Here is a 12,621-nt window from a genome sequence, read left to right on the forward strand (position 1 = left end):
CTTCTCATCCAGAGATTGATAGTGATTATTTTTGTTACAAACACTTTACCTCTGTCTCCTGGTTCGTGCAATTGGGTCCTATACCCTGAGTATCTGAGTTCGTAACAGTATGCAACAAACATGTTTTTCTTGCTATTCTGACCCAAAATCTTTTGAACAGGGCAGATATGATTAAGAGGGACAAAGTTTAAGGAGCCGTGTTAGGGCAAAGTATTATGTCCCAACTGCAGACATACTGCATGTAACAGTAACACGTTGTAATAGATACATAGAAAATGTGATGTGAACTTTGATGGAGAAAAACAGATGCAGATAGTTTGTTACCTGTCCATTCTTCCAGTAGACCAGTCTAAAGACAGAGCCAGCCGTTCGGCCCCACCTCCAAACTGCACAGAAGGTGCAGGCTGCGGCCCCCCTCCTACTAGAAACACACATCAGTGAGTGCAGAGGACCACAACAACACAATATATGTCCATCTATTGGGAAGGGATCCTGGTGTTTTGTCCAATAGAGAAAACTCTGCTTTAAAATCTAACAGTTCAACACGGCCCTGCTAAACATCAGAGGCACATATGGTTGTGATGTTCTCATACTTTTTTTTGGCCCTTTTGAAAGATCCATGTCTTATGCAGCATATAACCCATTACGTTTCCCTGATCCATCTATTTTGTTCTTTGGCTATTTCCTAAAGGCAATGCAAGACGAGACTATTTGTATTTACGGTACGGACAACAATGAAGTTGCTATTTGGTATACAAACTCAAGCCGTCAGATTTTCCGCATTGTATACAGTTTTTGCTAACAGATACATGAAGCAACATTTATAAGTGAGTTTATTCAGAGTTATTTTCAGCATGTATGAGAAAAGGGCTCATTATTGTTGGAGAAAAACTGCTTTTAATGAGTTTTAATCTCAGAGGCTGATGTATTCAGCGATCATGTATCAAAAACTGGTTGTGATTCTACTGATGCCCCATTTCTCACCTGACTGTGTGACAGTGTGTACAGCTGCAGCTCTCCGTTGGCAGCTGCCAGTCCCAGCACCGCCTCCCCTGACACCGGCACATGGCACCTGAGAACAATAGCTACAAAATGAACAGGAAGGAAGCAGACGATGAGGTCAATAGCCACAATCATCAAAACTATGTTCTTTTACATTTCAAATCTAAAATAGCTGCTGTGTCCATGCGCTGTAGCTCAGTGAGAGGGGGGCTCATCGATCCCTCTCGCCGAAATTCAAAAAGGTACAAGCGACCGGTCCGGCTCGGTGCAGCATCCTCCTCCCCAGCCTGCAGGAAGGATGTGGAAGTGAAATCATCAGTCAGACAGCAACAAGAGGAGTGCTGTAGCTCCAATATGTACTGCTGCAATTCATTATATCCCAAATAATCATGTAATAAGTATGTGCAATACATTTAATTACAATCATATTTATTTATTTTTTGATTGGTTGGAATTCAAATGGAACAATCAGAATCAGGTGCAAAATAAGCAGATATGTGCAGAAGCAATGTTTCTGTGTACAATAACTCCTCCAAAAAAGGTTTGATGTTGTGCCTTTTTTTACAGACAGGGAATATATGACAGGAATAAAGTGAAAACAGGTCAGATTAGTTTCATTAATGATAAAGTTTCTCTTTTCTTAACCTGACACCACCTGTGATGCCCCTGTGGGTTCATCAGTGGAGAGGGTGTGGCTGTGCTGTCTGTGCTGCACTTGCTGCATTGATTGCAGTAACTCAGGACACCTGGGTTTGGTGTCCAGCAGTTCTTTAAAGCCTCTCTGCTCCTCTCTGTTCGCACTCTGCTTTCCCCTGCAAACACCTGGGTTTTGGTTGAGTATGAAGTACGGGTTTTCTCAGTTGCTCCACTTTGTTGCACTCTATGAATTTGGCTAATTTGAATTACTTTCTTTAATAAACATCCTTTTCTACCCGTTGACATGTTGTGTCTCCTTTTTGTTGTGGCCTTTTGAGCCAGGTCGCAACACCACCACTCAACATATGTAATTATATATATTAACTGCTTGTGTTTATGTTTACACTGTTGATATGTACACAGGGGCGGCGGGGTACTGTAGGCTAGGGAAGGCTAAGCCAAATGTTTGTGTCTTTGACATTAGCACTGCTATGCAGCCACCAGTGGCCTGTACTACGAAGCCAGTTCAACAGACCCATGAAATGTTTGAGTTATCTTAACTAACCATAACAATCGAGATCTTGCTAAGCGGTCCTACGACGCTGGTTATCAACTCGGTAAATCAACCCAGGGTTTCTCCGTCCAGCTGAGAGCGCGTTCACGTGAAAGGGGCGGGGTTAGCAACATTTGACCAATCACAAACATGGACAAGCGTACTGACAGCTCAGAGTCATACTTCATTAATGAAAAGTAAACTATAATATTAGACAAATATGAAGAAGTTAAACTTTAAACATCCATGACTAGAACCCATAATCCAGGATACAAGCCACATAGTTTCACCTGCAAGGTGAATACAGAACAAAAGGTTAAAAATAAACTACCCAGTGTTTGAATGCGTAGGCTACTTTAACAGGTTTATGATAGACACTAGACACTAGTGGATCTGACTTTAATTACATTTGACTCGAGAGTTTCGTCAACTTAATGTGTTGCTTAAAATAATACTTCTGCATACAATATGTGACAATGTAAGTGTTGCACGGCCAGATACGGCTCGAGAAGCTGACTCAGATAACGAGATATATTATGATATTATATGATTGATGATGTGATATGAATGATAAGTGTGACACGTCGGCGACTTCCCTGCATAGGCCTACGGGTCAGTGTATGTTTTGGTCATTGGATTTTCTTTTCACAAATGGATATTCAAAAACAAAAAACAACTGGATATTTAATTTTTGTTTTAAAATTGAAAAACTAAAATTGAAATACAAGGCGTTTTTCTTTATCATGGTCAAAAAGGGATTTACTAAACTTAAAAAAAGGGATGATTTTCATTTTCTACTTCTCAAAACAAAAAATAAAATCACTAGAAAACAGAGACAAAAAAACTACAGTTTTTTCATATTCTGCTACCGTAAGTTACCTTACAAAATAAGAGCGCAGATGAGGTCAGAATCCGTGCATCTACGGTCCATTTGTTTTTCTTTATTAAACAAGTAAACGGAAGAGCGTCTGCAAGGCGTTTTTGCTTTTCACCTTACTAACGGCCCGTCCACACACAGGCATGAAAAAAAATCTTGAAAAATCTTGATGCTGGGCGTGTCTGAAGCTTGGCGATTTCACGCGCCCAAGGCGACCAACAACCAATCAGGAATCTCCCAGGAAACTCCCGCCCGCCCCCGGCATACAAAGCCGTCCATTCAATGTTAAAACAAAGTAAACTGGATATAAACTCCCCAAACAGGTGAAAACCTATCAGTTTCACCAACTGTCTCTGCCACCTCCCTCCATGCCTGGTTCCTCCGGTTTAGGTCCCGGTAGGTGAACAGAGAGCAGTCGTAAAGGACCGGGACATTTCCTACAGCGATGATTAATTTATCCTCCATTTTATGACATATGGAAAAGACCTGCTGTATCTGCATACACACGGTTTGATTGGCTAGCGCTTGTACTGGCGGGATTTGCATAAACGGGATTTGATTGGTTGATGCGAGCTTCGAAAAGCATCGGGAACATCAAAAGTTGAACATTGCTCAACTTTTGATGCTCACGATGCTTGCAAAGCCCTGCTCCGCTCCCCACAATGCAGTTCGGCGAAGATTAAAAATCTTCTACGTCACCCCATTCAAGTTAATGGGCGAAGCCTATAAAGATTTTTTTCATGCCTGTCGGCCCCTCCACACACAGGCATGATACCCATTCACTTGAATGGGGTGACGTAGAATTTTTTTTTTTCCTGCCTGTGTGTGGACGGGCCGTGTGTGTGGACGGGCCGTAAATGGTCAAATGGTCCTTGGAGCGAGGGGCGGGGCAAAACTCACGGAAGTGATTTCAAAACAAAAGCACTCGTTTGCTAAAATCACACTTTGAATCACTAGTTACTACTGCTGAAGGAACGGTGATTATTATAAACAAGGGGAATTAAGCGATCACAATGAAAACAGCCAAGACACATATTGAGCCCAGAAAACGAATGTTATTAAGGGCTGTAAATATAATAAGCCTGTGTCTAAAATGGACAACATTGTTAGGAGATTTAAACTATACAGCGATTCTGCACTGCGGTCAACTCAGCCGTCTCTCGCGTTTGTTTTTTCAAAACAGCTGCTCTTCATTTTTTTCCTGCTATATTTGACGATTGATACAAATATTTTTTACCACAAGTTCTGAAGAAAAACTGACACTGTTGTACTTGGTTCTAGTTTGACTTCTACTAGAAATAAAATGAAGTACTTTTACAGTGTACTTTGTGAGAAATCCTCTGTCAAAGTCCCCTCCTTAGTAGGCTACATAATGCATGTTTTCTGCTATATTTGATGAATGATAAAAATACAATTTTTTTTTTTCAATCTTAATGAAATTGATAGTTTGACTTTGTATTAGTTAGCCTACTACTTACAATACATTGAAGTACTTTTACTGTGTATTTTTTGAGAAATACTCTGTCAAAGTCCCCTGCTGATAACAAAATCAAGCCACTTTGGCTAAGTTTGATGAGGGAATTCATTTTTGCTGCCATTAGTTCTTCGTGAGATTGATCCTGTTGGACTCAGTAATAGTGAAACTACCCGCACAAGTATGAAGTACTTACTGTGTACTTTTCCAGTACTCCTCTGTCAATGTCCCCTCCTGAGAACAATAATGCATGTTTCTCTGCTATTTTTTAATAAGCGTTAAAAAACCTTATATTATTAAATGTAGCTTATATTATTTAATATATCCCTAAACCGATGTCACAATTGTTTTCCTCCGCTAAATATAAGAGATAGCTAAGATAAGATAACTTTAACAAGATGCCTGTGTGCTTAGTACCAGGTTGTTATCATACCAGCAATGGGTCTTGCTCGTTCTTTCGTTTCCCGTCTGATGAAAGGACCAGGAGTGGCTGGATCAAGTTAGCTACCTAGCTAGTAGCAAGCACGTTAGTTAGCATTACAGTCTTAGCCTTGTCATTTTTATTAGCCTTAACATGAAGTAACATCAAGTAACCCAAAATGTTAAACAGTAAGAGTAGTAGTCATATTTTGGGAACCCTTTGAAGAGTACTGTCACACCGGTGTGATCATTCTATAATACACCATTTAAGCCTGGGGCAGAAATGCTAACACTAACGCTACATTAGCATCTGCGATCTGTTCTACTTCATGCTATCTGCACAAATGGTTGTGACTAAACTAAACAAACTAAACAAACTAAACTAAACAAACTAGACAATGCAGAGATTATTTTTATATAATTGTATTCAATAACCGTAGCGAAATTCAACAGTATGAAGTTATTTGTAAATAGGAATACAGATTTGACTTAATGTTTTCATAAATATATTTTTCTTCCAGTTTGTCAAAGAAACGGAATCGAGAACCGAAAATAAATCGGAATTGAAAAGCAGAACCGGAATCGTTAAAATCCAAACGATACCCAACCCAATGTGTGATGCAGTAAAGTCTTACCGCTCACTTACGTTAGCGGTGTCGTAAAAACCGTAGGAAAAATGTAAACTACGATGGCAAAGAAGAAGATTCAAGTGAAAAACGTATTCGGAAAAGTAAATTGCCAAACTCACTTGTCCATGGACAAGTACTCTCTAAAAACTTTTTCTCACACTGTATTTAGTATCCTATCCATGTGAACATGATTTAAGTGGGGGGGGGACCTAACTTCCTCTAGGGCGCATGCTCCCCCGGGAAGATTTTTTTTTAAATATTGAAGTTAAAAGCATCAATCTGGTGCACTTTGAGAGCAAAATGAAGAGATCTATGGATACATCTTTCAACACCCATATGAAACAGAACTGTAAGCAGATTTTTCTTTTTGGATATTTTACAAATCACTCCCCTTTTAAACTCTATTCTGGTTATTTTTAACAACTTTTATATATCCATATAGTATTTTATACCTGTTTTTCATTTAGTCTCTAATGTCTCATTAATAACTATAATGATCATATCAAGGTGTGCCTTACATTACATTACATTGCATTTCGCTGACGCTTTTATCCAAAGCGACTTACAATAAGTGCATTCGACCAGGAAGATACAACCTTGAAGAAAACATAATCATATAAGTACATCAGGTTTCATAGAGCCAAACATTTCAAGTGCTACTCAACTGGCTTTAGAAAAGCCAGCCCTTTATTAGTATATAAGTGCTTTGTTAGTAATTCAATCGCTCGAAGTGGAGTCTAAAGAGATGAGTTTTCAGTTTGCTCCTTAAAGAGCAACTTCCAGGTTAAAGACACCTGTGAATAAATGTTCAGGAAAATGATGTATACACTAAATTTTCAAAACAATATACATAAATATTAGGGCCGGGACTTTAACGCGTTAATTAAGATGAATTAATTACACAAAAATTAACGCGTTAAAAAAATTAACGCATTTTAATCGCACTTCTCTTTGCACCGCGGAACATTTCTCACTGGATGAGTTTCAGGGGTACCGATTATACTGGAGCACCAACTAACGTTCATGACTTCAGACAACAACAAACCACAGTGAACAATAGTCAAACTTGAACGAAGAAGCTGATGAGACCGCTTTGGTTGGCCCCGTGGATGGGACATTTTGTTTTAAAAAACGGACGGATGGAAGCGTCGATAAGAGCACGGTTGTTTGCAAATTATGCAAAAAGGAATTTGCATATCACCGCAGCACATCAAGCCTCAAGTATCCCCTCAATGCAAAAACTATAGCAGCTAGCGTGGAAGCTAGCGTGGACGTTAGCCCGACTCGGAGTACAAGGACCCACACCCAATTCGCGTTGATCAAACAGTGGCCTATGCAACAGAGAGATTTTATTTTTCATCAGGATATTGGAAGAATAGGAGGGATTGAGGTCAATCACTGGCACTTTTTTATTTTATTTTAAATGGCACAGTACACTTTATGTTGAACTATTTATTATGTTGTTGGTGCAACTGGCACTTTATGTTGAACTGTTTATTGTTTTGGCCAAGGTTATTGAGAGAGTTGGACTGACATTTATTAGATTTTTTAAATCAACTGTTGGTAAATCAACAAAGTCTGTTATGGCCTCTGAAGCAACAGAGAGATGTTTTCTAATAGTCAGGGTTTCCAATGTTCTGAATGTACTTGAAAGTATTGTGTTTTACTTAAAAAACAAAGTGTTATAGTTTACAAAGGGTCTACCTACCTATAGGCTACCTGAATCTCTGAAATGTACTATATTCCTAAATATGCTATTGCTACACTTTATGGCAAAAATTGCACTTTTCTGTAGGTCTTGGTTAAGTACCATCTTGAAAAAAATAAACAATGTTTTGTTGCTTAAGCTTATGTATTCAGTCATTATTCAATGGTATACTAAAATCCATGGGAAAAAAATTGCTTCTCACTGTTCTCAGGTCAAATATTTATATGTGATTAAAAATGCGATTAATTGCGATTAATTAATTACAAAGCCTGTAATTAATTAGATTAATTTTTTTAATCGAGTCCCGGCCCTAATAAATATACACTACAGTGACATCTGGCGTCGTTTTTGTAAGACATTTTTACTTCCGCATCAAAAAAGCCTCCCCACGTGACCTCCCGCGTGTGAAGTAACAAAGGGGAACCAAGGGGGAGAACGTATTAATAAACATGGATCCCAATGCTAGTTCCAACACAGAAGACACAGAAGAAGTTGAACATGTATATTCGAATGCATATGACGGACCACAACCTTATTATTATAAGCCTCGGTCATAGAGCGGAGATGTGTCCCCTTTGTGATGTAATATGACGCATGACCTTAAAAAAAAGCCGTTTTTAAGAGCAGAGCTCAAAATTGCTCCTTTCCCTCTGAATTCCTGCCCTTATGTCTCGTAAAACATATCAAATCCTGCATTCACTTTTTTAATTGTAATTTTCAAGCAAGTTTAAGCATAAATGTAGAAAAAAAAAAAACCCTGCAAGTTGCTCTTCAACCTCACTGAGCTGAGGTTATTTGAGCCTCTCAGGAGAGAGCTCTCTTCCACCTGGTTGTAGAAAAGCTCTTTAAATTTGTTAGCTAACCAGATGCTAATAACAACAGATTGCCACTGTGCTTACAACTAAAGACACAGCCACGCAAACACTGCGGTGTGTACGGCTCCTTATGGGTACTGCAATATTTGAAGAGCTGGAGCGGCCTTCCGGTGCTCTCCGTCAGTACTCTAGTCTACACTCCTTTCAGACGAGGCATATACCACGTGAAGACGGTGAAGACACGTTACGCTCGTGTTGTGTTCAAGGAACCTGTCCTTGGCCAGGAAAAACAGGCACTCGCTTGTTTAATTATTTTTGCGTTGTGGCTCATCGGACATTTATGAGAGAAAATCTCTAATGTCCGAGTGCAAGTGAATGCAGCACAAGAGCGAGCCTTCTAACCCCTCCCCCGGCCCTGGCGCGAGCGTGGAAATATGATTGGCGACAATTTCATTTGAACGGGACGGCGCAAAACGAGAAGCATTCGGACCCAAGTACACGGAAGGAATGAGGTATTTGCGGTCTACATTGACAGAGAAGAGACTGTCAAGTTTGGTTGTACTCAGCATTGAATCAAAATGCACCATAGCTTTAAATCTTAATAAGTTTGTGAGGCGATTTGCCAACTTGATGCTCTGCTCACGGATGAATCGATGAGCATAACAAATCTGTTAAGATGATGACCTTACCTGTGTATAACATTTTTCTTCTTTGTGGAGGTCTGCCCCCAAAAAACAGTTTTAAGTCCTGAGAAAGTCAAATAAGACTGTGTAAAACTACACTGCCCAGCCAAAAAAAAGTAACCACTTTGATTTAACTAGGCCAGTAGGTGAGGACTCTCCACTGGATAATAACTGCAGCGATGTATATGATTTAGCTGAATACACGTTTTGTAACCCTAACTGATGCAGTTAGTCACTTCTTTAATGTTTGTTCTTTCTGATGTAAAGTCAAGGTTGTAACTAGGGTTGGGAACCGAAACTCGGTTCCAGATGAGAACCGATAAGAAAATGCCGGGTACCGGGTACCCATACAAAATACAACATTTTGGTTCTGCTTAACGGTTCCTAAACGCGGTAGACCCTGTATTCCACCGGGTCCATCTGCACCGCGGGTCCGTCTGTGCCGCGGGTCCGTCTGCGCCGCGGGTCCGTCTGCGCCGCGGGTACGTCTGCGCCACGGGTCCGTCTGCGCCGCGGTGAAATACAGCCAGGGTAAGGGAGGACTGGCCATCTGTGTGTTTTGGAGAATCACAGAACGGCCGGTCGTCAGCGGGCCGTTGACGGCCGACTCGGTACACTGACGGCCTGCACCGCCTTTCAATTTTTAAAACGGCATCATGTAAGTTGCTGCAACAGAGGTCCACAGTTTCCCCGCAGCGAGGCTCCCCCCGCCCTCCCGTAGACAGTTCACGAGCTCAGTCACTTCATAACACCAAAGATGGATCGTGGTAAACCCTCTAAAGTGAGGCTCCACTACACTAAAAAAGAAAAAGACAAGGCACAGTGTAATGCCTGTTAATAGCTTGCCACAGGCATAGCTCAGTTAAAATAAAGCACAGCTATTGTGCAATACATTTGTATTGCATCATGTATACTTTTTATTTGTAAAAATGTCAGTTAAAGCTTAAAAGAATAAAGATATTTTTGTTATCTAAACGTTTGACCTCTTTCTTTTGCAATTTTGGAATCGAAACGGGGAATCGATAAGAACCGGAATTGATAAGCAGAACCGGAATCGATAAATTATCAAACGATACCCATCCCTAGTTGTAACAGTTTGTAATGAAGTTGTGTGGTGCTGAACGGTTCTTTTGATTCTTTTGATATATGATAGTAATTACTTTTCTTTGAAATTTGAAGGAGGGTGAGCAAGCATCTTGGGGAACATTCATCATTAACTCCTCCAAAAAATATAGTTTATTTAATAACACTGAATATGTGAATCATAACAGTGATTGACAGCTGATAGGGATAATATGATTGTTAATAGTATCATATTAATTCAGACAAACATCGACGAGACAGTTAATTCATGTACTTATTAGACCCTCCAGAAAAACACGGGCAAAAATCCTTGATTATGCGGGCTAAAATCCTTGATTATGCGGGCTAAAATCCTTGATTATGCGATTAAACATGCAGGGTTTTTATGTGATTTTATGCGGTAAAATTGCGGGAAGTTGTGGAATATGCGGAAAGTTGCGAAAAAGAATAGATTTTTTTTAAATATTGGGCTGTCTTATTTATTCTCTCTCACACACAACCTGCCACTAACGTTAAACCCCTTTCCTATTCAATTAAACACATTCAATGTTTATTTATTGTAAAAGCAATGGGGCTATTTTAATCACACTCTCTATCTCACACACACACTTCTCCGCCTCATTCTGTTTTCATTTACTCGTTCGTTATCTGACCAGCTTCAATCTTGTAGGCTACTCACTTCGTTTATTTTAGCCCTCAAAAGGGTTTTGGAGGTTGATGCCTCGGTGAACGTGAGTTGTTTGGCTTTCTTGTCCGCAGCAGCAGAAAGCATTTTCAAATGTTTGAATGAATCAAAGTGGGTCGTCACCGTCGACTTTCTCTCAGACGTATGGTCCAACACACAGTTGCACGGGGTGCAGAATAGTTTCCCCCCACTTTCGTGAAAGACATCGGGGTACTGCTTTGCCGGGTCTTTAGCAGAAATGTTCGTTGTGTGAGTTCCACACGTTCCCTCTACGGTGTTGTTTACCTTCTGTGATGCGCGAGCTGATGACGTCACGTCATTATCGTCACTACTTCACGTCAAGACGAGTTAACTTTTTTTTCCCTCAATTTTGTGTGGAAAAATGCGGGGATTATGCGGCCTTTTGATAAATATGCGGCCTTTTAAAAATCTGCGCCATTTTGCTGATTATGCAGTAAATTCTGCGATCGCAGGATTGCGTTTTTCTGGAGGGTCTAACTTATTAGGGACCGATATTCCGCATTTGACCGATTATCGGTATCTGCCTTTATTTTTATCAAATTGCCGATAAAACTTTGGCTCTGATGCGGCCGTTTCTCTGGCTGCAGTCACCACTCTGTGTACACGAGCAATGTCCCGCCCACAGCGCTATCTGATAGGCTATTACTGAAGTGTCAATCAACACTGAAGATTTTCCGGGCGGGAGCCAGCCAGAGAGGCGGGACCTTCTCAGATTACATGCAGCTGCGAAAGAACGCAGACACAGACTAAAGCAAGCAGCAGCGCTGAGCGGCAGAGCCATATATGTGTTTCGAAGGTAAGTCAGTTGAAAGCCGAAGTTGCAAAAACACCACAATCTTATGATCCAATTAAAACAGTTTCCCAGCAAATGTATATCGGTTCCAAATATCGGTTATCGGTCTCCTTGATTACTAATAATCGGTATCGGCCTTGAAAAAGCCATATCGGTTGATCCCTAGTACTTATTGCAGCAGTCTGCATAGATTTGGTACCCCTGCTGGTCTAAGAGTGAGACAAACTCATTCAGTTATTGTTCAGTTACAATTCATTCAATTATGTCTGCCACCTTATATATATATTTCTATGTAAGACTTTACTAATGTGCCACAATAATGTCACCTATGTTATTGAGTTAAAATATAAATATTGTGGCTTTCCATGCAAGTTAACATTGATTGATATGACTGCGGTTAAATCAGCATATACTTCTGCCAGGGGATGCCACCCCTCAAATTCTCCTGCCACCCCATGAATATGTTTCTAGATCCGCCCCTGCGTCACACTCACCCCTTTCTGCAGCTGATAGGTCCCACAGGCCAGGAGGTGTTGCCTGGAGGACAGAGGACACCACTCCGCCGTGTCGGCGCTCAGCTCCGTGTCAAACACCTGCAGGTTGCGGGTCCTCGACTTCCGAGCCATGGCCCCCTGCTTTACATAACGTTACTGTGCCGGTGCAAAAACTAAAAAGACAAAAGTTATCCCGTTACGTCTCGACTGTATATCGAGTACACTCAGATATATCTATCTATTAGTACATAAAACCGTAAGCAATAGTTTAAAGCTAACTTCGAGTAAACTAAATCTGAGTTAACTGAATAATCTGTGGTATTTAGCTAGCAGGCTATAACGTTATTTCACTTGCTGTTGTATCACACAGCGCTAACTGTCAAAAGTAAATACCCTCACAGTGAGCGGATATTCAACTGGTACACAAAGATAGCAAAGTTAAGTTAACATTTGTTTAACACTTAATATCTACAGGACAATTATCAACAAAACTCACATGTGAGCCAGCTCCGAGTCGACAGCTTTTTACGTAGTTACGTCATCGTTCAGACGCAAAAACATTGCCCAACCCCAATTTTTGGAACGTTTTATGTTGAAGGGCTCCGGAAGTTCTAGTTAATGGTCACGAACTTCATGAGTAAAAAAGTGATCTTTTTACATCCATGGTAGTAGTAGGCTGTCTATATTTTAAAACTGTCTTTGTATGGCTTTCTAATTTTTAATTTACATTGCTAATGCCTCTGCCTTC

The 12,621-nt window shown here is 40.4% G+C and overlaps 1 protein-coding gene across 2 annotated transcripts; it reads right to left on the bottom strand.

Annotated features, from left to right (window-relative positions):
* On the bottom strand, nucleotides 1–12,514 carry dph7 (diphthamide biosynthesis 7). Of its 2 annotated transcripts, none has more exons than XM_079690271.1 (5): nucleotides 12,370–12,514; nucleotides 11,874–12,046; nucleotides 1,156–1,289; nucleotides 985–1,072; nucleotides 1–418 (listed from the first exon to the last, which is right to left on the bottom strand). In XM_079690271.1, exons 2-5 carry the CDS (start codon nucleotides 12,003–12,005, stop codon nucleotides 350–352), a joined length of 423 nt encoding a protein of 140 aa, XP_079546397.1. In that variant the 5' UTR covers nucleotides 12,006–12,046; nucleotides 12,370–12,514; the 3' UTR covers nucleotides 1–349. The 2 variants fall into 2 exon arrangements, with proteins under 2 accessions (XP_079546397.1, XP_079546398.1); XM_079690272.1 differs by having other exon boundaries at nucleotides 1–421.
* Nucleotides 12,515–12,621: the final 107 nt, after the last annotated feature.

This window comes from Notothenia rossii (assembly GCF_949606895.1).
Source record: "Notothenia rossii genome assembly, chromosome: 6".
NCBI classification, from domain to species: Eukaryota; Metazoa; Chordata; class Actinopteri; order Perciformes; family Nototheniidae; genus Notothenia; species Notothenia rossii.